The following is a 24,763-nucleotide window of genomic DNA, read 5'->3' as shown; positions in this document are numbered from 1 at the left end:
AGTGGAATTGATCGAGACTTCAACGACTTGCACTTCTCCAAATGACGTTGACAGTGCTTCACTTCTTCTTCCCATCACCCACACTATCTGCCTCCCACGGCTACAGACGCGCACTCAGGATGTTTCACGAAGGGGATCTGCAGAGCGGCATAGGAGTGGCGGTCCAGCAGTCCAAGGCCGTGCTGTGCTTTGTTGACGGTGAGCCGTACGTCCCAGCCAAGGGCCATCCCCTCTGACATGGTGATAAGATGACACGGAAACAAGCGCTCAGTGGAAAGCCGTCCTGGAAGATGAGGCCGTAAGTCTCCGATCCCATGGTCGCGAGGCATAGCTGATCTCCCGGCACAGATATCTCACGCCATTGCAGACCAGGCCGTCGCACTCCGACTCCAGGCAGGGTCTCCAGAAGCGGGCTTCCTCACCCCGATTTGCTCAATAAACAGCACGCCGGCCGTCGTCGTCATTAAGTAAGAGGGCAGTTCGCAAGCTGTTGGATTTGCAGGTTGACAAGAGCAGGGATGCCCAAGTCCAGATGAATCTTCAGTCTGCCGAAGTACCTGTCGAGGAGTTGAAGTCAAGGCTCACGACAACATTCGACACACAACGACATCGACAAGCTCAGGAAAGCAGGTCCGTGCAATTGGATCATCTGCTGAACACGAGCTAATCGTCCATCAGTGAACCCTCCTCTACAGACGCCTCCGATGTGGCTCTTGAATACCTACACCTCCAACCACAACCGGGCCAGATGAGACTCCCCAACAATGCCTACGACGCTCTAAGAAACTATACCCAGAGACTCCTCGATGAAGGGAAATCCCATTCAGATATCTTCGAAACACAATTAACTCTGCTGAACAATATACCAATCTTCAAGGAAGAAGTGTCAAACTTGCGAGGGACCAAATCAAAGCGAGAACTCTCAGAATATGCAAGGTCACGGCTCCTGCGACTACCGGCTGTCGGCCTGAAGATACCGGGCCAGAGTAGAGGTGCTCCGACATCATCTTCACAACCGCCTCAGCAACAAAGCGCCCTATCAAACCCACCTGCCACAGCCTCGGCAGGAGAACGAGTCTATCCTACACCGAACCGTACAGCACCAGCACCGCAGTCGCAGTCACCTACACCTTCACACCCCAACCCATCGCAATCTTCCCCAATTTCCGAACCTGATGAAAAACAGAAAGCCCAACGGCAGGAATATATCCGCATGCAGCGCGAACGCGAACAGGCCGCACAAGCCGAGCGTGAACGGATAAAGGCCCAAATAAAAGCTGACCGTGAAGAACGACGCCGAGTGGACGAGCTTCGCAAACAAGGTGGCTACCGATCATCAGACACCGACACCGGTTCGACTTCTACATCTGTTCGGGGGACCGCTCGAGCACACGCGACCACGGACGTGCGTGTCCAAGTCCGCACGTTTGATGGCTCGACATTGCGAACATCACTCCCCGCGTCCGCACGTATAACCGACAAGCTTCGCCCGTGGATCGACGAAGCCACGAATACAAACATCCCTTATAACCTCAAGCTCATACTCACGCCCCTGCCAAACCGCACAATCGAAGCCGGCGAGGAAGATACTTCTCTCTCGGACTTGGGTATCGTGGGAAGTTGCACCTTTGTCATGGTGCCTGTGAAGGGATATGTGGAGAGCTATTCGACCGGTGCGGGCGGGTTGATGGGGCAAAACGGGCTGTTGGGTGGTGTAGGCGGGATGGTCAGCGGGGGCTATAATATCGTCAGTGGGACGGCAGGGTGGGCTTTGGGAGGCGTCAAGTCCTTGTTGGGCTATGGAGGCCCACAAGTGGGAACAACAGACGCGAGTAGTAGCAGCACTCCCAGTGCGGAACAGGGTGCTGGAGGAGCCAAGAACGTGCGAATTCGCACTCTCGCGGACCAAAGGGCGGAAGAAGCGAAGAAGAACCAGCAGTTTTACAACGGCAATCAGTTGAACTTTGAGCCGAAGAAGGACGACGATGGGAAGAAGGACTGACGGGCTTAAAAGGAACAAGGGTGCCACATGTGATAAATCAACAGCCTCCCAGCGACGCATACCAAGAAGGCCGAACCGAAGAGGGCAATGCATAGATAGCTACAGTACAGACTGATCCGCCAACCTTACCCTGTGTTCTGCAACCATGTCGTCGACCATATATACCTGACTCTTCGACTGTGTCAACGTCCCTCTCAGCAAGATCTCATATATCCCGACGCGGCCATCGCGTTAACAGTTGCAAACGTCCATGTATATTCATGACCACCCTCGCTTGACCTATTGAGATACTGTACTTATGTAGATACCTCACCCGTCCTATTCCTATCACATGGAGGATTTCTCCTACCGGTACCACTTTTAAACTGCACGGAAGGCTTCAGCCCGTGCGTGTGGCAAGAGCAGTGTTAATTAGAGCTAGAGCTAGAGCCAGACGCAGAGTCACACCTACCGAGACCTAGATCAATGCACAGACTTAGATCCACTGACAGTCTCCGCAACGAGGATGGTCCTCAACGTACTCACCTGAGGCACCATACGTCCGTCATCGCCCCACAACGTCACCACCACGACGGTGTGCATGGCTGGTCGCCGCCCCGCCTCCGAGTATGCCTCTGCTTCTGCCCGACGTTCTGGACGACGACCACCACCACCACCACCACCACCACCACCTTGCGAGGCATGGACCGTGACGGCGGGTGGTCCGAGTGTGCATGTACTGGGTGTGGAGGTGCCGAAGACGATACTGCATTCTGGGAGGTCGGTGGAAGGACTGGAAACATGGGCTTCCGATGGTCTGGGATTGGGAATGAGCATTGGATCTGGCATCGTACTGGGAACCATACTTCTAGTTCTAGTCGTATCTGGACTTGAGTCGCTGGTGTGGGTGCTTGATATCTGTGGCGACTCGGCCTGGAACCGTGCGGTGAATGACGATTCTGTCAAGACTACGGGTCTTACTGGTGCCGGAGAGCTACTTGTAGCCAGGAGGGCAGGTGATGCCGTCACGATGACCGCCTTGACGAGGGTGGTAGTTCGTGTGGCGGGCGATGCAATATCGAGGGTTGAGGTTGTGGAAAGCGTCGCATTGGCACTCGGTAGGGGAGATATCGTGGAAACACGCCCTTCGGCGCGTGGAATTGGAGACACAGGGAAGGATCCGATGGAGCCGTAGGATGTTTTCGTGTCCGTGTTCGTGTTCCTGGTCATGCTGGATCCTGGACTGTCGATAAAGGTGTATTCTCCTCCCGAGTGTGTCTGCATGGGAGGTGGTCCCGAGACTGTAACATTGCGCGTCACATATATCGTAGTCCGCACTCGCACTGTCGTCGTGGATGTAGGACTAAGCGACGAGGAAATGTCAAAAGAGAACAGCGGCGGAGGCCACGACGGCAGCGAAAACCCATGAGCAGGCGGTATTGAGGTATTGCAGCACGTCACGATCGTGGCGGAAACGGGTTCAGGCTCGTGTCCAGCGTTGGCCTGGGTAGCCGACGATGACATCCGGGGACTCGTATGCGTAGAGAAAGAGACGTCCGTCGACGTACAACTGACGGTGCGGTTCCCTGGATGCCAATCCTGGGATTGACCTGCTTGAGAGCCATCCACTGTTAATGCCGAGCTGACTTGGGACCTCGTGGAAGAAAAGCTTCGACTCGTAACAGACTCCCACTCGGTATAGGTCGTCAGAGGTGGTATATACAGGGTTTTGGCAGGGATGACTTCCAACGGGTCATATCTGACGGTGCGTGGATCCGTGAGTGTTGACACTTCTCGCCCAGTCAAGGCCTCAGTTGGCACGATCTGGGATCGACTGCCCGTGAGATACCGGCCTGACGCAAATCCACAGAGTACAAGCACGCCGTGTAGGCCATGGAATAGAGATCTTTGTGCAGTCGATTGCCCGCTGCGAGACCCACGCATCTCGGTAGCCGCACAGCCAAACAACAAAACTAGGATGGATGATTTCAAGTTCCTTTCCGGTCCAGTCGACCAGGGGTCGTCGGCGCGTCGAAGAGGTGTCGTATACTCGGTGCCTGAAGAGATTGGCCTCTAAGATATCTTGATATGTAGCTGACCAAGGCCTGATACAGAAGTGGAGATGAGTCTGTGTTGATGTCTAACATTTGAAAGAAAGGATTGTGAGACAGCAAGAGAAGTAGTGGCAAGATAGTTTTATGTGCATACGCGACCCATCACTCATGAACAACGGGTCATGTGTTTCGCCTCTGAAATTCCACAGCCGGTGCCTCGACAACCTGGTGACGACGTAAAGTGGGTGACATAAACAGATGTGTTGGTCATGAAGGCCTCAACAATGTCACCAAGCTCGATGCAAAAAGCGACCATCCTTTGACTGTTGGGAATGACAACAAATCCTCGTTTCCAAAGAGCTCTTCTGGAGACCCTCAGCCTCAGATGAAAATTAGGAGAACGAGACATAGCATCCCGCCCAGCGAGGACCAACTTGCCAGATCGATATGACTTCCACCATTCGCATACACCACGACGGTTCCAGGCTGGCTGCCACCGCTACTACCGCCATACCCATCACCAGACTGTCCACATCCGGGAGGGCCTCCTTGATACGGGTCACCGGGCGGTCCCCAGGTGTAGTAATAGCCGGTCCACTGAGCACAATCGACTCTGAAGCCCTGATCATTCCAGCAGCATTGCCGCTTTTCGAGGGGACTCTGTGGCAGAGGGGCGATAGTGATGAGAGCTGATAACGGGGCTTGAGACGTGCTCAAAGTCGGTTCTGACGTCGCCGTCCAAAATGTCGTAGGTATGAATGAAGTTACTGTCGCTGTTGTTGTGGTCGGCACCAACAATTCTTCGGTTTGGATAGGTAGCGGAGTGACGACAAAACCGAGAGCAGTTTGAATGAACAGCAAGATTGTGAACCAGGCCATTTTGTTCGCGGTGAAGATGTTGCAAGTGGGAGGCCACGGGAGGTAGCTGGACCTCAGGTATAATAGAGCTTGGGAGCTTTCTGTCACCTGAGCTCTGAGTGGTTCTGGAAATTTGGAGCTGCATGCCGAGTGACATAGCAGTAAAGTGATTTGTGCGCCCCTCGACGGCTTCTCGGGCATCAATTGAGAATCGGACCACTGAGTCGACTTCCCGTTCATGGTACCTGCTTCTGCGTGGCTGATGTCGGTGAGCACAAGGCGGCCCGGCGTGGCTCGCTCTGATTGGCGGCCTTGAGAGCTTCCCCTTGCGCCCAGAGCTGCAGCTCGGACAATTCTCAGCTCCACATTGGCTCCAGGCCAAGTGACAGAAGCTTGAAGGAGGGCGAGATTGTGACATGGTAGAGTCGGGATGCAGAAATCGAGAGGTGCTCCACGTCGTCTCATGGGACTTGCATTCACCACCTGCGTCATCTGTACGGAACGAACTTGCAGCCCAAGCATGGGCGCAGAAGTGCCTCGAGAAATTAGCGACTCGTATCGCGCGGGCATGGCCTGCCTTTAGATTTCTGGATGGAGGCACACTCCCCAGCAAAGCTCACTTGTGCTGTGTCAGGTCATGGGTATATCATCATCCTGAGGTTGCGGCGATACACTTGTAATGAGCGAATCGCCGAGGATCTCGAGTGTTCTCTTGTAGATTCTTGATAATGCCAGAGCAACCGACATAGACTGCTCGTCCTCGTCATCCTCGTCGCCCTGTTCAACCTCTTCCCTCTCGTTGTCGTCATCGTCAGTGTCTGTGTCTGTGATATCCTGTACACTTGCCGCGTGCCCACTGGATGAGGCTGCGTTAACAGCCGCAATTCGCGTTTCTTCGATCAGTGACTTGATTCGGACCTTCTCTGTCACCGAGACCTGAGGGTGGATGGATGATATGCCACCATTCTGCGTAGGTTGCAACAAGCTGGCAAATCCCTGATCAATCTTGCTCACCAGGGGGAAAACGGAGGTTGAGAAGGGAAAGGCCTGGAGGTAAGAGCACGCAAGTCCTGCGAGTTGTAGCAGATATGGGATTTGAATGGAGGGTGTGCCACTGATCCAAACAACATCGACAAGAGGGTCGACATCTGCGACGAACTGATCGTACGTAGTGTAGCCCGGGGTGTCATCGTTTTGGAGACCTTCGTCAGTGAACTTCTTCGCGTATCTTCTTGTGATGTTCAGAATGTGGTTGTCTAGGTAGATTATTAGCGCAATCTCTTTCTGTGAGCCTGGCTGAAGGCGATGCGTTCGAGGAGTCGGCAGGCTAGAGACTCGACTGGACGTTGACCAATTGCTCGGGGTGGGAGAGGCGGCTGAGGCAGGAGGAGTAGGGAGCGTCTGAGGATGCGAATAAGCCATGGCTGAGCAAGGGCAGGCTATACAGTAGCTCATGAATGTGCGTAGTCCAGTCACCCAAGGTGAATGATGCTTCGACGACAATCAACTCGAGAGCATACGATGCTCGATGTTGCGCACCACGACATTAAGCCATATCAGTTCCACCAGAGCAAGGAGCAGACATCACGCTCTCTTGATATCCTGACGGGAGGCGAAATAGGCGAAATGTTGACCAAGGTCGTGGAGTGACTTGAATTTGAATAAGAGTCTGAACATCAGCTCAACGCATTCAAATGACGCATGCACAGTATCGTGAGTATCGTGAGTATCCTCACACGATTATCATCCGAGTCTTGTTTTCCTCATAGGTGACACATGGATATCTATGTAGTTATCGATCGATCACCATCTTCAAGACCTCCCAGATGATACGTGCATCCAAAAATCAAGGGTACGGAGAGAAGCGAGACTCGTCCCAACATCCAGCTTCTCATGGCATCGTGGTGAGAGCGAAATCCCCTCTTACAACATTGTCCCGAAACACCGAGGCCGTCGTGCTGATCCCGTCGACACTGTGACCGGACAAAGGTGGGTGGCTTTCTTAAAGATCGTATCCATTGCTGACCTTTTCTCTTCTCAATCGCGGGTGCTTCTCTGACTTTCCGTTGTCTGTCCTGACTTGACAGCCTGATCACTCCAGGAGAAGTCGGGATGGCTTCACAAGACGACAATGGCACCCGACCCTTGTCTCTTGTCGACTCGCATATTCACCTTTACGCAGCTTCACATATCCCGTGCTTGAACTGGACAGCTGACCTGCCAGAGCAGCACCGCCTGAACAGACAGAATTCTGTGGATCAGTACCGAGCAGCTACCGCGCAACACTCCGACCGCCTTCTTGGTTTTGTGTTTCTCGAGACAGACCGGAAGTCAGGCCTCAGGGAGACCGAGTGGACTGACGCTCTCGAAGAAGTCGATTTCTTGCTCAGGATCGCACGGGGTACACCGCGTGACGGGGAAGGCCACCATCCCGACGATGGCAAGCTGGTTCTCGGAATCGTCCCATGGGCTCCCGTCCCAGCTGGCGAAAGGGAACTGGGAAATTACGTGCAACACGTCCGACAGCACGCGGGGGACAAATGGGCGCTGATCAAGGGCTTTCGGTATCTAGTCCAGGACAAGCCCGCCGGCGTCATCCTCGACCCGCGGTTCATCAAAGGGTTGCAATGGCTAGGCAGTCAGAATCTTACCTTTGACTTGGGCGTCGATGCCCGTTCGGGAGGACTCAGTCAACTCGAAGAGGCATGCGAGATGATGGACCAGGTTTACCCCGTCGGCGGCTCAAGCACAGTCAGGATCATCATCAACCACTTCTGCAAGCCCAACCTACGACTCCCCGCCGAAGAAGCACTGCAAGGGCATGCGGACTTTGTGAGATGGTCAAAGTGCATCGAGCGGATGGCAGGTCATCAGCACACGTACATGAAACTTTCAGGATTTTTTTCTGAACTGCCAGAGCAAGAGGAGAACAACGCCACGGACATCCCGGCATTGGCGGCACGCACGAAGCCCTGGGTCGACGTCGTTTTCAGGGTGTTTGGCCCGTCACGAATCATGTTCGGCTCAGACTGGCCAGTCTGCAACGTCGGGGGCCCGGGCACCGCGAAGTCATGGCATCATTGGCACGACCTCGTGGACGAGATTCTCACGGCACAAAACCTGACGCGGGACGAAAAGGCTCGAGTATGGTCCGGCACGGCCGTGGCAGCGTATAACATCCGCCTCTAAAACAGTTGACTCTAGACAACACAGAAAACCGGTGATACCTCTGGCTTCCAGATCCGCCCATGAGCTTTTGCATATCGGGTTCGGTCACTGAAAATTCACGAACGCGCCGCCGTCCACCAAAATTGCCGCGCCGGTAACGTAGCCACTCAACTCTCCATGTGCCAGAAAGAGCGCCGGCCCCGCCAGATCATCCGGCTTGCCCAGCCTTCCCAGAGGAATCCGTCCCTCCATGTACTGCTTCTTGTCACTCCCATCCTTCAAATCGTCATCATTCAGCTGCGTGCGGATCGTGCCCGGAAGAAGTGCATTACAACGGATGTTATACCGCCCCAGCGCCGTGGCGGTCGACTGCATGAGACTCAGGATGCCGGCCTTGGTGGGCGTGTAGTGGCATTGCTGGGCGCCTCCAACCAGCGCCGAAATGCTTGAGATGCCGATGATACTGCCCCCCTGTGGTGTCTGCCGGGTCATCTGCCGGGCGGCCGCCTGGACCGCGTAAAAAGCGCCGGACAAATTGGTGTTCACATGGCTTTGGTACAGGTCGGGAGTAATGTCGAGGAATTCCTCAAAATTGCAGATCCCGGCGTTGGAGACGAAGGTGTCGAGTCGCCCGAACTTGGCGACCGTCTGCTCCACGAGAGACTGGCCCGTTTCAGGCAGTGAGATGTCTCCCAGTACGGTCAACAGTGGCACATCCTCGAGGTTGTAGAGCCCTGCCGTTGCCGCCGCCGCCGCCGACCTCCTGGCTTTTATGGCGTCGAATGCGTCCGTGCGGAGAGACGTGAGGAGCTGGTCCTCATCTTTGTTGTGTGAAGCCAGGTAATTTATCGCCACTTTGGCGCCATGCGACAGGAAGAGGATGGTGATGGCTCTCCCAATCCCGGTGAGCCCACCAGTTACGGCGCAGACCTGCCCGGCGAGAAGCGGCGGGAGGGTCATGGCGCGTAGCTCCTATAAGCGTTGTGAAGCGTCGCGAAGGAGTGGAAGTAGATATGTCTGTTAGGATCGGCTGGAAGGACACCGTCCAACGTCCAAAATGGATTCGTTGACAATCGAGGATCTGCCTTGAGCCGCCAAGTTGTTTTCCGGCCTTTCTGATGGATGATTTACTGTACCGTCCTTCTGGCCGTAACTGTTGATTCGCTAGTCCACTGCACAGCCGTCACTTGTTCAATCGTCTGTTTTGTAAGGTAGTATAGTACGTCAGCTACTTCTTCACCTTGCAGTCAAGTGCCAAACGCAGCCTTCGTAAGCATTCATCCGGCCAACCCCCCACATGCTTTTGCGTCGACGGAGGGTTTGCCAGCGAGGGGAGTTCGTGCTCGGGTAAACTCACGCCGAGCTGACTTTCTCACTCCATCCGTGTCCATCCTTGTGTTGTACCTCTACTTCTCACGTTCGCATTAGGAGGACTAGAGGATAGAAGATGAATGGCCGGTCTTAGTACACTGTGACCGCGAGTAAGGGAGCAATGTGAGTGCCTGTCGTCGTGAAGGAACAGTATCATTTACAGTACGGCGCGAACAACGCTTGAAATGTACATTAATCAGTCGAATCTGACCATCGATCACACCTCGAAAAGTTATCAAGCTTATGTTCGCCCAGGAGGGATGACCTGATCATCGTTGAGTAGATGACATAGGTCCAGAACCATTGTCTGGCCTGGTTGATCTGGTTGATCGGGTGCTGACGGCCTCATGGCGCCATGCCACATTCTATCTTCCAACTCCTTTCCCTTTTGGAGTCGGGAGGCAAGCCCACGTTTCATACTGTACCTCATATTAGGGATGTCGAATGCGTCCGATCGTGTGAGCACACCATCCCGTCGCTCTTTCATACCTCATAATAGGTTTGTCGAGTACGTCCGATCGTGTGAGCGCACCATCCCGTCGCTCCCACTGTAGCCCCCTGCCGACTAGATCTTGACCATCGACCACATTTCGTATACACCGACCAGCCCGACAACGCGCGATCATCCTAACTGGGACAGGCAGAGTCGACGACAGAAGGACTCGCATCTACGCGGTTCAGTGGATCGCCACAGCCGCCACCTTCTTCCGTCATGCATGGAGCAAGTCGCCAACGTATGCAGTAAAATGAAGCAGCCAGCAGACCGAGAATGAATCAAGCCCAAGCTCCTCCAGCGACGTGCTTACCACCAGGGACATCCAATATGCCCAGCTGGTCAGCAGCAGTCAATGGGTGGATTCATGTCTTTGCTCGATCGAGAGGCCGACGGGTTCACTGTGCTGAGACGGGGCATTCATCATTCAACAGGATCATGCTGCGCTTCGAACCAAAGAGCGCCTACGGAGCAGAGGGATGAACATGATGGTGAGGAGACAAGCGTCAGAGAACCAGCAGACGAAGGGTAGGTAAATCCCGACGTTTGGACGATGACGGTCGAATCTCGCGGTATCACAACAAGATACTCCCCTATGGAAGTGAGGATTACGGCAGATATTGGGAACCGCCCGTCAGCTAAAACCCTCCAAGCTATACAGCTACTGTACTGTAGCTCGCGGTTTGGCGCGAAGAATCGGATACTGTATCACCTTGTACCCAGTAGTCTGCCACTAAGTACTGTCCCGGCTTTGAGGCGCACTTCGAAAGGCGACACGACGGGATTCTGCAACGTGAGAAGAAAAGGGGAAAGTGCAGGAGGAAGCACGTCGATCGCCCGTCGCCATACTGGGCGTCTCTTGCCAAAATCAGGGATGCAATATTGGTGTCTGGTGTCAGGATGGCGAGAGGTACTAGAGAACACGGTGTAGGTGTCGGTCGGTCGGTGCTGCTGCCGGCCTGCCCACCAGCCTGCGGTTGGGTCTCTGGCTCTGACTCTGATACCCTGACTCCTCTGGCAAGATCGGGACGAAGATGCAGTGGGTACCGGCTACGTTACATGACTTTCTGCCCTGTTTGTCGCGGGCGCGCGCGCATTTGCCGGACGAGCGGGCGGCCATGGCCCACGGCGCCGGTAACTACATACCCAGCCAGGTAATCCATGACAAAGATTGCAGAAAGAGAGAGAGAGAGAGAGAGGCCGACACAGATGTGGCATGTACAGTACCCGGTACGTAGTCCGTAGTGGCAGACACTAATATATCGCGTCAATACGCCCGTGTACGCCAAGGTTGCGCAAAGCTGTTCATTTCATTCCAGTCGAAACTGAATTGAAATTGAATCCAAGACTAAAACCAAAACGAAAAAAAGTACTTGTAAACACCCACCTCCTCCCTTTCGAGACGGTGTGCCCAGCCCAGCACGAGGAGAGGAGACTTTCTCTGTATCGTGTACGAGACACTAACCACGATATACGGACTCGTACCTGACGGTCCTTGAACGCGTGTCGCAGCGGTCTCTTCTCGTCGTCTGCTCTCCGCCAGAGATCTCTTTCGTCATGACGAGTGCAAGCCGTCCCCACAATGGGAATTGATTAGCTACTATGGTACTCCGTACGTATGCGGTTCTTGGACGACCAAGGGCATCAATCCGGTGCCTTGGGTGAGATTGAGATGCGACTGCGGGGCTCGGAATCACAGGTCCATATGCTATGCTACTGTACCTTGTGCAACGCTGTGCTGTGAATTGCCATGCTACGAATCCTGTCCTGTCATGTCGTGTCGTGTCGTGTCGTGTCTGTTCAAGTCGAACCATCTCTCGGGGCATGGCTGTCCTTTTGACGAGTCAAGAGGAATCGGAATCAGGATCAAAGGGGCGGGATCAATACGGCGTTCGAAACAGCCAGTCACGGCACAGATACGGAGTACTCGTCGCAGCGATGCCCCAATCGATCAAACAGACACCCAGGTACTCCAGGCAAGAGACGCGAGGGAGGGACGCAACACATACGCAATACCGTGACACTGTCGTGACTGTGTACTCCGTACTGCCCTCGTAGGATCCCGCTCTCCATGCCATGCCATGGCTCTTGCTCTTGCTCTTGCTCTTGCTCTTGCTCTTGCTCTTGCTCTTGCTCTTGCTCTTGCTCTTGCTCTTGCTCTTGCGCAAGCGGATGACAAATTCGCTCACAGGCTTGTTTGTGGGCTTGGCCTCGCGTCTGGTCTCCTCTCCTCGTTCTCACCTCCAACTCACCGTGTATTCACTATCCCTTCATTGATAGGTAATGTGTAATCGACCCTCAGCAGGCCGTAGCTAAGTAGGTACAACGCCAATCCCAGAATAGGGATCTCATCCGCGCGCACACGCACCCACCAGTTACTGTAACCTTTATACGGAGCCGCCAGCGTTGCACTCTTTACTACATTAGTACTGTATGTACGGAGTAGACGCTTTGGCACCAGGTTGAGAGATCCCGTGACTTGACTGTCGCGCGTTGTGGTTTTGTCGCTGAGAGGTGAAAGGAAGTAAAGCATCTTTGCTGACCTGGCGTGCCAAGGTGCGAGGGTGCTGTGCTAACCTACTCTTGTGGTGAAAGCTCGCATGATCATCCAAGGACAGGGTACTCCGTACTGGACTTGTACTCCGTACATAGCAACGGTCGGCGCCGGAACGTTCGTCTAGGCCGGCCAAAACCCTATCTCGCTCGCTGGCTGACACGAGCGTCTCCTGCACGTGCTCGTGCCCGTGGCGGCGCTCACCCAAGTTAACTGTGGTACTGTGTGGTCGTCACATTCCAAGTTCCAGCCTCCAGCCTCCAGCGTCTAGCCTCCCAGGTTCCAAGCCCGCCACAGCCACGTCTATGCAGGGCACGGGCGGGAGAAGGATGGAAAAACTCTGCCCCAACAGCCGAGGGATCTAGCCTGGAAACATTGCCGTACATACAGCAGTGCAAGGTACCCGGCATCCCTGCTGTTCCTTCATTCCTCCAGGACCCTCCAGGACCACCTCCAAGTAGCGAGACCGAGGGACGCAACAAGAGCCAGCCCTGTTGGGAATTTGCGGCTGAAGGGAATGGCGAAGGTACTAACTCCATAGTGCGCTTGGGGTTATCCGTCCCTATCCAAGTACTGGGTAAGTTTGTCTATTTTCGGCCCCCATCTCATCCCTTCCCCGACCGGCCTGGCGCCCTGGCAGCATTGCTAGATGGGGGAAAAGTCAGAGAAGTCCTGGACCTTTGCTCGCAACCTTTGTCGCTCCGCCTGGTGACCTTGAGTCCGTGACGTCTCGCCTACGTGTACCGCCGACCGGCACGGATCTTACTCTGTCGCGGGACTTAGTCTGCGTAGTTTCGCTTCCAAGACTTGGGACAGGCAGTCAGCAGCAGTAGCACCGTGCGCGATAATGCCTCGCTGCAGTTCCTTTCTCCCGAGACACTGGAAGGTGATGACGCTGGCGGGTGATGAGATGCACTTGGATGACTACGGGGAGCGTGACTGTGGCTGCGGCGCGGGTCGGACGTGGTGAACCCCCGTGCTCTCGTGTCGTGTCTTTGAAATCCACGATGCGACGTCAACGAGGTTGCTGTCGTTGCTCATGTGCGTCAACGTGCGTCATGGTCATCGCTCTACCTGGCTATGCATGGTATGGGCGACCGAGAGCCATCTCAGATTCGCCGACTGTGTACCCAGCACACCCCTGGTGCCCCCATGAGAGCTTATGTGGTCCGGTCCGGGGATTCGCCATCGTGGCCCGTCACCTGGGGTTTGCCGTCATCGACTTCGCCGTGATACAAGACGCAGCAGAGCTAAGGAATCAAAAATTCCAAAATGCCCAAATTCTTTCGTCGCCTCGGCCGAGATATCCAGAGCAGAGCAGACCCCAACCGTGGGAGCCTCGCTGCTGCCTACCTCACCACCCGCCATGATGGCATCAAGATCTAAAAGTAAAGTGGGTTTTTCGGGTTGCCTAATATTGCTCGCCTGTTTAGGCAGACGGGGCCAAGACGTCGAGACTTCTCCCCATGCCATCTATCCCCCGGCACTCCGATCAATAATGCATGAACCGCAGAGTAATACATATATCGACGAATGACTCAACCCAAAATACGCCCATTTGACGTCCCAGGTCAAGATAGCCGATTCCCGTAGTAATCATTGCCGCTCCGCCATGCAATCTTGCCCAAAGTTCTGCACATGGGAGACCGACGCCAACCCAGCGAAGTACCCGGAAATAGTGCTCTCCTCGTTCCCTGCGCACCCCGGGTGAGACGCGCATCACAGGAAGCGCCTGCGCCTCCTCGCCGACGCGGTCCGATCCCGATGGACCTTGCCAGCTTCGAGTTTAGTCGACCTTGTGTTCCGTGATCACGGTAAAAAGAGTGTAGTGTGACGTACGTCGAGTGTCGGTAGCGCCCAAGTCGTGTCCTTCGGTTACAAGCCCGGATCTGGAGCCGGACTTTGCGCTGTTCAGGGTCCCGACAAACCGCGAAGGTCGAGCTTGCCGGGGATCGACGCGCCCGGCGTTAGATCCCAGAAAAGGACTTTTGATGTTCAAGATTGCGCCGCGTGATGTGCGTGACCAAAGCGCCGAGCCATTAGTCGAGCTCGGACACGGTGACATACCACTGGCGCCCTCTGGAGATATCGGCCGTAAAACCCTGGGCGTCACCTTGGTCGAACTGCGATCGATATAGAACGAGCGACAGGGCAGGGTCCAGCCGATCCCCGTGAGACTGAGCGGAGAACCAAGCCGGCATACCCTTGAATGCCGACTCTCCTTGTCAAGAACACCCTCCGTAGAATGTTGTCATTGCCTGCGCCAGAGTGGAGAGCGCCTTCCTTCACCGTCGCGTAGAGCCACCGCTAGAATAGCCAGAGTCGTGCCATGGGCGTCCTCCGGATGGCTTGGAACTTGACGAGGACTGGCTTGTATTTTGCTTCGCAGAGTGGGTTGGACAGGCGAACCCGACCAGGACTGTCTTCTCGGTGGTCGAATGGCCTCGTTGACCATATCGTTGACAAGGGTCGACTGAATGTTTGTGATACAGACAGCGGCATACCGCATACCTTTCCACGATCTGATAGCACATGTCTGCTTGTTTCTCGAATAGTTCGGGGTGGCGGGGCGGGCTCGATAGTGAATCAACGACAAAGATTAATGCTTCGCGAAAAACACTTGCTTGAGAGAAGAAGAAGAAAAATCAGATATGCATAAGACAACTGAACATTGAATGGTGAATGAAGCCAGGGCACTTGATGTTTTGTAGTCTTATATCGTGGAAGTCGTGGCTGTAGCCTTAGGAAGGAAACGACCAGTCGACCTGATGCGGTTAGGAAGCTTCGAAGGGGAGGCTGCGACTCATGGAGTCATGTGTCGAGGGCCAATTTTGTCCAATGGCATAGCTAAAGACGGTAGTTTCCAAAAAAATGGGAAGCATGGTGGTGATCGGGACAAAAACTGAATAGATGGTGCATAGTCGTCGGAAGAGCAAAGCCCCCGGTCTGCCACGTTTTGCGACCAAGAGTAGCGCCAATGAGACGGCCGGGACGGAGAAGTCGACTGAATCAGAAGCCGGCCTGACGGAGGACTAAGCCTAGTCAACCGGAGCATAAGGCGTGTTAGACCCAGACCGTACACGATGGAGCGGAAAGGGGAGGAAATGGGAAGGGGATGGCGTTCTTGCGAAGGAGGTGACCAGGAAATGAAATGTTGGGTCCGAAACTTGGTGGGTTGACCGACCACAGCACAACACGGGATGCAGGAAGCAGCAGCTATCCGCTGCCCAGAGCGGGACTCACGTCGTCACTTACAATGCAGTCACCGGAGACGTCCGCGTAGGTTGCCGATTCGATACGGCAGCGGGAGCGGTGGATGGTCTGAGGCTGAAAAGGCTTGAACCCATTGGGAGTAGGGTGGGCGGTGCTGAGAGGTTCGCAAGCACAAGAACGAGTCACCACGGGCCTGAAGCTCGCCAATACGCAAGAAGAGGCCCTAGAATGATGCAGTCATGGGAAAGGACACACCTAGAGGCAGCCGGTGGAAACAAAAGGGCCGAAGAGCTCATGCAGTCCCAGTAGCAGTTCAACAAGCGAGTGCTGCTGCATTCGGTATTTCGCCACATGGCTAAAGAAGGTCAGCATTGCAGTGAGAGCGTCGTGAGAGACCGGCGAATGAGAGGAGAAGAGGGAGAGAGAATAGCACGAGCAACTGCAGCGTGATGACGGGAGTCTCGGTCATGTGAGGGCACCTGACCCCGCCATCGACACTGGCGGTCGACCAGACTGCTGGCGACAAGGGTAAGTGGACGCGGCAGGGCTGGAACCCGTGGGTGACCCCGAGGCACCTAGGCACCCTGGCCTTCCAGGCGCAGGGGACTGACGGAAACTCATCCGGGGGCAATGAGGCATGCCCGATGGGCACACGAGGACACCTCGGCAATCGTTGGGCGAGGGCAACACCCGTCATCTTCCATCATCTCACTGACACTTCACCTGAGAATCACGTCCCCATGAGAGACCGTTCAAACCCCCGCCTTCCCTCCTCGTTGGTCCGCTCGTAATCTGACGGGTGCGGCGAGTAACTCGTCCAGCAACCCTATATTAGAAAAGGTTGTTACGCAGGCCACGCTATGTCACAGGCTGGACCTCTCACGGTCTTGGAGCTGGCCTGATCAGCCTATCCCCTTCTGACTCTCCACCACAGGCTCAATTCGGTATCGGCTAAGGCTGACTCGAGTATCCTCTACAAAAAGACTGTGAGCCGGTCGCGTTCCTCCCCTCGTCGCTGACACCATCAGACGTATCACGGCAGCAGAGGTACGTAGATTATCCATTTCAGCCAAGAGTACGTCGTTCATCAGGTCATTGACGTTTCCTAGCCTACGCACCCTAATGCTTGCGGAATTTTGCCTCCCTCAGCCCTGCCACTGGGATTGCGGCGATATTCCAGATAGTGTAATTCTTACGACTGGTTAACCAATCTCCAGCTGTAGTACTCGGATCCTGACAAAAGCCGGCGACAACGCCTCGTTCCGCCGCTTGATACTGAAAGTTTCAGACGGGTACCAGCAACCTCTGCCTCCCCGCCATAACTTGGCCCTAGTTTGTATGGTAAAGCCAATCAGCTTCGGGATTTGGCACTGCAAAATTCGGGATCATAGCAGCGTTCATGGCTGAGAGATCCGGTGGAGCCGCTTGGCCCATAGCCTGCGCATTCCCGTTTTCCACTCCTTCCTGAGTCATTGGTATGCGTGGAAAGTTGAAGAGATCAAAGACGTCAAGATACTCGCTACTCGGTCGTTAGCATTCCAGGCTGCGACAAGGACCCCAGCGCAACGACACCAGGATTCCGGGGGGCACTCACAGCTCGTTGGGGGCGGGAGTGTTCGCACGTGTCGGGTGGTATGATTTGACTGCCGCAGCATGCGGCTGGCGAGATATTAAAAAGTCAAGATCATACGCACATCTGTTTCATGAACTTAGTCGGCATCCAATCACAGCGGAGAACAGTCTTACCGGCGCATGTCGGCAAGGATTTTCACCGTCGATGGAGTCACTCTCTCCCCTGTCACCCCGGTGGCCCGGTGCGACTGTCGATACTCTCCCAGCACCCGGCTCAGGATTTCGCTGGAGCGTCTGGCAACTAGCCAATTCTCGCCCATCTCGGATAGGGCCGTGACGAAGAAGTCAATGTCGGGATCCACCTCGTGATCCATGGTCGATCCGTGAACGAGCATAACCCGAGCGCCCACCTGTGAATAATTATCAGCCCGCTAATGCTGGAGGGGTCAAAAACGAGGCACCTTACCCAAATCGCAAAGGCAAAAGGGGGCCCAACTTTGTCGAGGAGACCACTGAGCTTGACGAAGCGACAGAGCTTACGCAAGTTCTCCACTGCAGACAAACACCTCTGCATGGCGCTGTAGGATGAGCAAAAGATGGGCGAAGTCTGGCTGGGGTACGCCGCCGACGAGTTCAGGCGAATGACAGTCAGGCAGTACGCCGCATGCAGCATGATCCAGCCACAGTTTGTATTTTTAGCGGGCACGTTTGATTTGAGCAGCCGGGTTATGTTGGCAAAGTCGTCAGGCAGACTAAAGTGCCATGCGTTGAGATCACTGTCGAGCGCACGGTATGAGCCCTGCCACTGCTCGACGTCGGGCAACGACCCAATGTCGACTGGCCGCTTCAGGAACTGGTGGATCCGACCCAGAATAGCCATGAGTTCACAATGATACGAGAAGTAACCATGCGTGTCGCCGACCGCCATCCCTGTAGCATAGCGCGGGTGTTCTGGCGGCCGAAACCACCTGGTCTCGACAGGCTTATTCGCCGCAAATAGGTCGTCCCGGCAAGGCAGACGACGGTCGACCTCCTTCTCGTCAAGCGCGAATTCAAAGGCGGTGGCAATGGTGGCGTATCGGTCCAGCAAGTAAACGGCCCAGAACAGCCTGCGTCGTTCTTCGTCTTCAATCCAAGACTTTGGTTCGGGCAGGACGGAAGCTCGGAGGGTGGCAATTGAGGGATACATGGGCGTGGCCAGTACTGAGCCTGACTCCACGGCCAGTCCGAGTTGGACCATACTTCTGCTAATGAGCGCGAGGAGATTCCAGGCTGGCGGGCCATTGGTCGTGCCGGTCACATCCAATGCCAGAATGACCAGTGCCTGCAAAGCTCGGACGTTTGAATTCTCCAGGCCGAATAACTGGACCCGTTGTTTGGAGGTGTCGTGATAGTGCTGGCGAGCTTCCGGAGTCAATCGAAGATCCTGCGAGAAGCGCAAAGTTGTCGCGACGATGGCGTGCAGGAGCACTCTGTCGGCTTCATCCAGCGTTGAAGCGCCAAAGAGAGTGTCAAGTGTGGTCTTCCGGTCCAGCAAGGGGAGCCATATATTGATGTGTTTGAAATAGAGGTCGACAAGGGAATAGAGAAGGTCGTATGGAGGCAGCATGGCCGAGTACTCATTGAACACCTGAGTCGCAGGGTATCCGGTGGTAGAATGAGGAGAGGTAAGTGCCGCATGCGAATGCGAGGAGGGTGTATAGTGGCTCTGTTGAGCCATTTGCTGGTCTGCAACACTCTGTTGATATTGCAAAGATCCATGTCGCGAGCCCGGTGGACGCAGACTAGGGTCGATGATTTGTTGTTGAAGCTCGCCTGGAACGCTGATACCTGGAGCGTCGTAGGAGGCTTGTGGCCGTGCGGTCTCTGGCCCGACGCCTTGTGCATTGCTTCTGTTGCTGGCCGCGGTCGTCACCCCAGATATGGAGCATGATTCTGCAAGGTGGGCCGCTAACTGCCGACCCTGCTCTTCCAGCAAGGCCTCGAGGCGATCAAGTCTGCCTTCGAGCTCCCTCCCGTAGCCAGCCCGGAGGCCAGGCTTCTTGCGCTCCCTGTATTCACATGGATGGTCGTTCCGAGTACACCAGCCGCAAGCGGGCTGTTGGCGATCGCATTTCACCTGAAGCGCATTTTCTCAGCTATTTCAAGCTCAGCCTTGGCGCCGAAGCTAACTCACCTTTCTTTGCTTACAGGCTTCGCAGCTATCAAGCTCCGGCATTAGCGAGCATGGGCATAGTTATGAACGAGGGGAGCAGAGACGGAAGAGAGTGCGCATCGAGACGAGGCCGAGACGTACGTGACATTCATAGGCCTGGAGACCCTTTTGCGCTTCCTACTAAGAGAGCCATCGAGGTCGTCGTCTCCGCCGGAGTCATAGTCGGATGGCGAATTGGAGGACGGCGGTAGATGGGTGGACGCGCCATTGGCCTCGCCCTCATTTCCCGCATGATGGTCGTATAACTCAAGTTTGGCCGCGTTCATGATGCTCAGTTGCAGTGTTCTTCGGCACACAATCGCATCGAGGGCGAGGGCATTGCGCCGTAGTCCGAGCAGTCGGTTGAGAAGAGGCCGAGCGATGGAGAAATGAGTAGTAAAACAGAAGGAAAAATCTGGGGAAGGAGAGTGGGCGGCACCGGACTGGGTACGGCGACTGAGCTGGGCACCCCACCGCGCCACGGCAGGCCTGCCACTTTCTGTTAGGCGGCGCCAATGGTTGTCTGACAGCCTAATAGCCGAGTGGCAACAGGGGATGCCTTGGTGTTTAGGTGCCTACCCCGCTGCCTACCATGCCTAGATCCAACCCGCCCAGGGTTTATGAAGGCTGCCAGACAACTCCTTTTCCCTTGGGCACGTGTGAGAGCTCCAAGCATCCAACCTCCTCTCGCGCCACTCAGTGCCCCTTTCTTCCCTCGACTTTCCATGCTTCAGACGCCGCTACCCCGCGACTGGCCGGCCAAAGGAAAATCAGATTCAGCGACCGTCGCTGATCGGTCGCTTGCCTTGATCTACACAGTGCTTAGTCCGCCCTCATTGGTGCTTGGAGGCTAAATGGATGTGAAGAGCATCATTGCTCCGAGCCCGGGGGCAGCTGTGCCGATGAGCGAAACCCACTTGTCGAGGATTTCGAGACTTCTCTTATTTGTGCACTGCGACCCCTCCAGACAATCATGGCGCAGTCCGTCTCTTGTGTCCTATATTTGCCCGGTGCATTACGTGCCTTGATTGTACTCTTCTTGTTCTCACACCATCGTCCGCCCTAGTCGCAGGCACCTCCCTCCCTCTTAGACCGAGCCACCCACAGCGACCGAAACTTCAACATGTCTGGACTCAAGTCCTTCCCTACTATCAAGGCCGTGCGGACCTTCGTCATTGAAGGCGTTGGCTCCGGCGGTGACTACCACAATGTCAAAGGCGGCCATTGGCTGATCGACAACAAGATCGCGACGCCCATGTCCAAATGGGAGCAGTACCGCAGTTCCCGGACTTCCTTTGGCATCAACGTCCTCGGGTCCTTCTGTGTCGAGATCGAGGCCACGGATGGCACAAAAGGTTTCGCGACTGGATTTGGCGGACCGCCCGGCTGTTGGCTGGTCCAGCAACACTTTGAGCGTTTCCTGCTCGGCCGAGACGCGCGAGACGTGAACGATATATATGAGCAGATGTACAAAGCCTCGATGTTCTACGGTAGAAAGGGCTTGCCCGTGGCAGTCATCTCAGTAATCGACCTTGCACTATGGGATCTGCTCGGCAAGATCAGGAACGAGCCAGTGTACAAGATGATCGGTGGCGCGACCCGAGACAAGTTGAATTTCTATTGCACGGGTCCCGAACCTGCTGCCGCACAAAAGATGGGCTTTGTTGCTGGCAAGGTTCCTTTGCCCTACAGCGCCGACGAGCCCGACAGTATCAAAAAAAACATTGCTTTCTTGAAGAAGCACCGACAAGATGTCGGTCCCGACTTTCCCTTGCGTGTGGACTGCTGGATGAGTTTGAATGTCCAATACACCATTGAACTTGTGGCAGAGGCAAAACGACAAGATATCAGGATAGACTGGTGGGAGGAAGTTTTGTCCCCGGATGATTTTGATGGGTTTGAACTGTTGAAGAGAGCACACCCAGACACCAAGTTCACGACTGGAGTAAGAAACCACGTTCAAGCTGCCGTTATCGTGGGTACTGACCTCAGCTAGGAACACGAGTACTCCCGCTACGGCTTTCGCAAACTTCTGGAGGGCCGTAACGTCGACATCATCCAGCCCGACGTGATGTGGCTCGGCGGTCTGACCGAGCTCCTCAAGGTTGCTGCTATGGCCGCGGCGTACGACATTCCCGTGGTTCCGCACGCGTCTGGTCCTTACTCCTACCACTTTGTGGTCAGCCAGCATAACTCTCCTTTCCAGGAGTATCTTGCCAACAGCCCAGACGGAAAGAGCGTGCTTCCCGTCTTCGGCGACTTGTTCCTCAATGAGCCAATCCCTGTAAACGGGCACCTAGATATCAGCGTCTTGGACAAGCCCGGATTCGGTCTCGAACTGAACCCAAATGCACGCTTGGTCGATGCCACGAATCTGCTGGGCATGAGGCCACAGAAATCGCTGACGGCGCCCGTGGAGCAGGAGCAGGCAAGTACGAATGGCACTCATGTCAACGGAGATCATGCTCCTGTGGGCGTCAACGACGTGGCCTAAAACTGTCAGTAGACGCGATCCTTTGGAGACCTTTGTGAGCGTTTTTGTTGCACTGGTCATTTGGTACCGGACAAATCCGCAAGATATCTGGTTGTACTTTCCAATATAAGACCACATTGATCTGGATCTCGTCCTGGTCACGTTCCATGATGTCTCCTTTGTCCACACACTCGTCTCTCGCCACAAGCTGACCTTACCAAGCTAAGCAGGTGGCTAAGAGGTCCAGGCACAATGCACGACCCCACAAAAGCCCATCTCTCGTCCCCAGGAAGGAAATCTCATCAACTCCAACTCCACCGGATCAGGGTCTCCGGCAGTTGCAGGCCAGGGTCGTCCAATGTCCACAAGCGGTCGTACAACCATACGGCGATCGCCTCGGACGGTCTTTCACGGCAGTGGGATTAAACGCCTCCATGGCTTTATCCTAGGCTTGAAGTAGACTTAAAGTACTCATGAACGTCATCAACTCAGCGCCCTGTCTGCTTGCAACCGTATCATGCTTAATCCCCTGTACCGCTAGTCGCAGGCGCAAAAGGTAGACCGTCGTCCGAGGCAGGATCTCCTATTTAAAATGGCAGTCGACGTCGCCCCTTATGCGCCGCGAAGTATATTGGAGACTCTCCCCTGCCACCTGCCGCAGTCGCACTTCGATGTCGATGCCGACCTCGAGAGCATCGCCACACCCATCATACAGTCTCTTGGGAACATCGAAGCCTCGAAGCTCTCGTCGACGTCGATATGGCGAGACCTCTTCGCCCTGACCGGCAGCATGCGGACCATTTACTCGCCACATTCCATTGTGAAGGCATGGTCCGGCACGTGCAAATCTCGACAGGCAGGAGATTTCGCCCTCGTCAAAGGGTCAGCTCAGCCGTTGCGGCTGGACAAGAACACAGGCTGGGTCAATATCTCGTTCAGCTTTCGCAACCGAGGAACCCCCGCGGCGACGTGTCGTGGGTATCTGTCCCTGATCCTCGAAGACGACGGACAGTGGAAGATCTGGATGATCCGGACGGTTCTCGAACAACTGGAGGGATGCGAGAACGTCGACGTGCTGCAGCCTGTCGAGAGGGCACTGGACGGTGTCAACGGTCATCACACATCGACACAAACCGGCCAAGTGAATGGCAATCATACACTCGACGATAGAGCCACCGGAGCCACCACCGGGGCAACCAGCTCGGCGGGCCATTTCGATTGTGTCGTCGTGGGGGCGGGTCAAGCAGGCCTGGGGACAGCGGGCCGTCTTCAAGCGCTCGGTCTCTCGTACGTCGTCCTCGACAAGAACGCCCAAGTCGGCGACAACTGGATGACGCGCTACGACTCGGCCCGACTACACACGGCGCGCGAATACAACCATCTGCCCTTCGACCGCACGTTCCCACTCCCGTACCAGGAATTTCTCACCAAGTACGACCTTGCCAAGGGGTACAAAGAGTGGGTGGACAAGTTCGGCGTTGCCCGGCACATCTGGTTCAAGACGACGCTGGACTCAGGCTCGTGGGATGAGCAGTCCCGCACCTGGACCTTGCACGTCAGCCGGGCGGACGGCTCCGTGCAGACGCTCACCACGGACCACGTCGTCATGGCCACGGGCGGCGGCGGGCAGATCCCCATCATGCCGCACTACCCGGGCCGCGAGACCTTTCAGGGCACGGTGTTACACTCGGCGGACTACAAGTCCGCGGCGCCGTGGCGCGGGCAGCCCGGCATTGTCATCGGCACGGCAAACACGGCGCACGACGTCGCCGAGGACATGGTCGAGGCGGCGCTCTCGCACGTCACCATGGTGCAGCGGTCGCGCACGTACGTGTTGCCGTGCGAATACTTCAAGGTCATCTCCGACCGGTCATACAATGCGCAGGTCGCCACCGTCGACGCCGATCGCGACGGCTACACGATGCCGTACGCGGTCACGCGGCTGCTGAGCCGAAGGGCGTTGCATGCCGCGGCGGCGCGGGAGCCGGAACGCTTCGACGCTCTCGAGAGGGTCGGCTTCCGGGTGGAAAGGTACGGCGACATCATGTGGCACATCTGTGAGAAATTGGGTGGTAAGGCTCGCGTGCAGATTCCTTCAGATGCACCAGATGGGCGCGTGGAGCTGACAAGCCTTGCAGGACACTACATGGACGTGGGATGCTCAGACCTGATCGCCAAGGGGAAGGTATGTGTCTGTATCCCTGTTGTCAATTTCAGTCTCATGCCTCGTGGACACATGGATGCCTGTGTGTTCATTTCCCTCCCTGCTCTGTGGATGGCTGATCCCCATGTGTTGACCACTACTCTGCCATCTAGATTAAGATCAAATCCGACGCCCTTCCGACGCACTACACACCTACAGGCTTGGCGTTCAGCGACGGCACCGAGATTCCCGCCGCGGTCATCGTCTTCAGCACCGGGTTCGTGGGCAACATGCGCACCGACGTGGCGCGCATCTTCGGCAAGGAGGTGGCGTCCAGGGCTGACGACTTCTGGGGTCTCGACAGCGAGGGCGAGCTCAAGGGCGTGTTCAAGAAGAACAGACATCCCGGTCTGTGGTACACGGGCGGCACGGTCGGGCACGCGCGGTATTTCTCGAGGTTCGTGGCGTTGCAGATCAAGGCGGACAAGATGGGGACGCCGCTGCCAGTGTACGACGGGGAGAGGAGGACGGAGACGCTGGATGTGAGAGTGGTTTCGGACGGAGGATTGTTGCAGAACGGACATTGAGGTAGGCGAAGCAGAAGCAGAAGCAGAAGCAGAAGCAGAAGCAGAAGCAGAAGCAGAAGCAGAAGCAGAAGCAGAAGCAGAAGCAGAAGCAGAAGCAGAAGC

The 24,763-nt window shown here is 55.6% G+C and overlaps 8 protein-coding genes across 8 annotated transcripts; 4 read left to right on the top strand and 4 right to left on the bottom strand.

Moving 5' to 3' along the window:
* Positions 1 to 119: 119 nt before the first annotated feature.
* G647_07041 (uncharacterized protein) lies at positions 120 to 2,002 on the top strand (the record flags this gene model as incomplete). The annotated part of the gene is made up of 5 exons (XM_008731358.1): positions 120 to 198; positions 249 to 298; positions 349 to 467; positions 517 to 630; positions 679 to 2,002. 5 exons carry the CDS (start codon positions 120 to 122, stop codon positions 2,000 to 2,002), a joined length of 1,686 nt encoding a protein of 561 aa, XP_008729580.1.
* A 462-nt stretch (positions 2,003 to 2,464) lies between these two features.
* G647_07040 (uncharacterized protein) lies at positions 2,465 to 3,505 on the bottom strand (the record flags this gene model as incomplete). The annotated part of the gene is made up of 1 exon (XM_008731357.1): positions 2,465 to 3,505. One exon carries the CDS (start codon positions 3,503 to 3,505, stop codon positions 2,465 to 2,467), a length of 1,041 nt encoding a protein of 346 aa, XP_008729579.1.
* A 2,018-nt stretch (positions 3,506 to 5,523) lies between these two features.
* G647_07039 (uncharacterized protein) lies at positions 5,524 to 6,315 on the bottom strand (the record flags this gene model as incomplete). The annotated part of the gene is made up of 1 exon (XM_008731356.1): positions 5,524 to 6,315. One exon carries the CDS (start codon positions 6,313 to 6,315, stop codon positions 5,524 to 5,526), a length of 792 nt encoding a protein of 263 aa, XP_008729578.1.
* A 690-nt stretch (positions 6,316 to 7,005) lies between these two features.
* G647_07038 (uncharacterized protein) lies at positions 7,006 to 8,082 on the top strand (the record flags this gene model as incomplete). The annotated part of the gene is made up of 1 exon (XM_008731355.1): positions 7,006 to 8,082. The coding sequence occupies one exon, from the start codon at positions 7,006 to 7,008 to the stop codon at positions 8,080 to 8,082; it is 1,077 nt and encodes a 358-aa protein (XP_008729577.1).
* An 84-nt stretch (positions 8,083 to 8,166) lies between these two features.
* On the bottom strand, positions 8,167 to 9,021 carry G647_07037 (uncharacterized protein; the record flags this gene model as incomplete). Its single annotated transcript, XM_008731354.1, has 1 exon — positions 8,167 to 9,021. One exon carries the CDS (start codon positions 9,019 to 9,021, stop codon positions 8,167 to 8,169), a length of 855 nt encoding a protein of 284 aa, XP_008729576.1.
* An 8,000-nt stretch (positions 9,022 to 17,021) lies between these two features.
* Positions 17,022 to 19,745, bottom strand: G647_07036 (uncharacterized protein; the record flags this gene model as incomplete). Its single annotated transcript, XM_008731353.1, has 6 exons — positions 17,022 to 17,211; positions 17,287 to 17,388; positions 17,439 to 17,674; positions 17,731 to 19,383; positions 19,441 to 19,465; positions 19,561 to 19,745. 6 exons carry the CDS (start codon positions 19,743 to 19,745, stop codon positions 17,022 to 17,024), a joined length of 2,391 nt encoding a protein of 796 aa, XP_008729575.1.
* Positions 19,746 to 20,581: 836 nt separating this feature from the next.
* G647_07035 (uncharacterized protein) lies at positions 20,582 to 21,952 on the top strand (the record flags this gene model as incomplete). Its single annotated transcript, XM_008731352.1, has 2 exons — positions 20,582 to 21,403; positions 21,455 to 21,952. The coding sequence occupies 2 exons, from the start codon at positions 20,582 to 20,584 to the stop codon at positions 21,950 to 21,952; spliced, it is 1,320 nt and encodes a 439-aa protein (XP_008729574.1).
* Positions 21,953 to 22,523: 571 nt separating this feature from the next.
* Positions 22,524 to 24,661, top strand: G647_07034 (uncharacterized protein; the record flags this gene model as incomplete). The annotated part of the gene is made up of 3 exons (XM_008731351.1): positions 22,524 to 24,003; positions 24,070 to 24,116; positions 24,248 to 24,661. The coding sequence occupies 3 exons, from the start codon at positions 22,524 to 22,526 to the stop codon at positions 24,659 to 24,661; spliced, it is 1,941 nt and encodes a 646-aa protein (XP_008729573.1).
* Positions 24,662 to 24,763: the final 102 nt, after the last annotated feature.

The sequence above is a fragment of the Cladophialophora carrionii genome (genome assembly GCF_000365165.1).
Source record: "Cladophialophora carrionii CBS 160.54 unplaced genomic scaffold supercont1.6, whole genome shotgun sequence".
Classification (NCBI taxonomy): domain Eukaryota; kingdom Fungi; phylum Ascomycota; class Eurotiomycetes; order Chaetothyriales; family Herpotrichiellaceae; genus Cladophialophora; species Cladophialophora carrionii.
The sequence above is the reverse complement of the archived record's forward strand: the minus strand, read 5'-3'. Positions and strand labels throughout refer to the sequence as shown.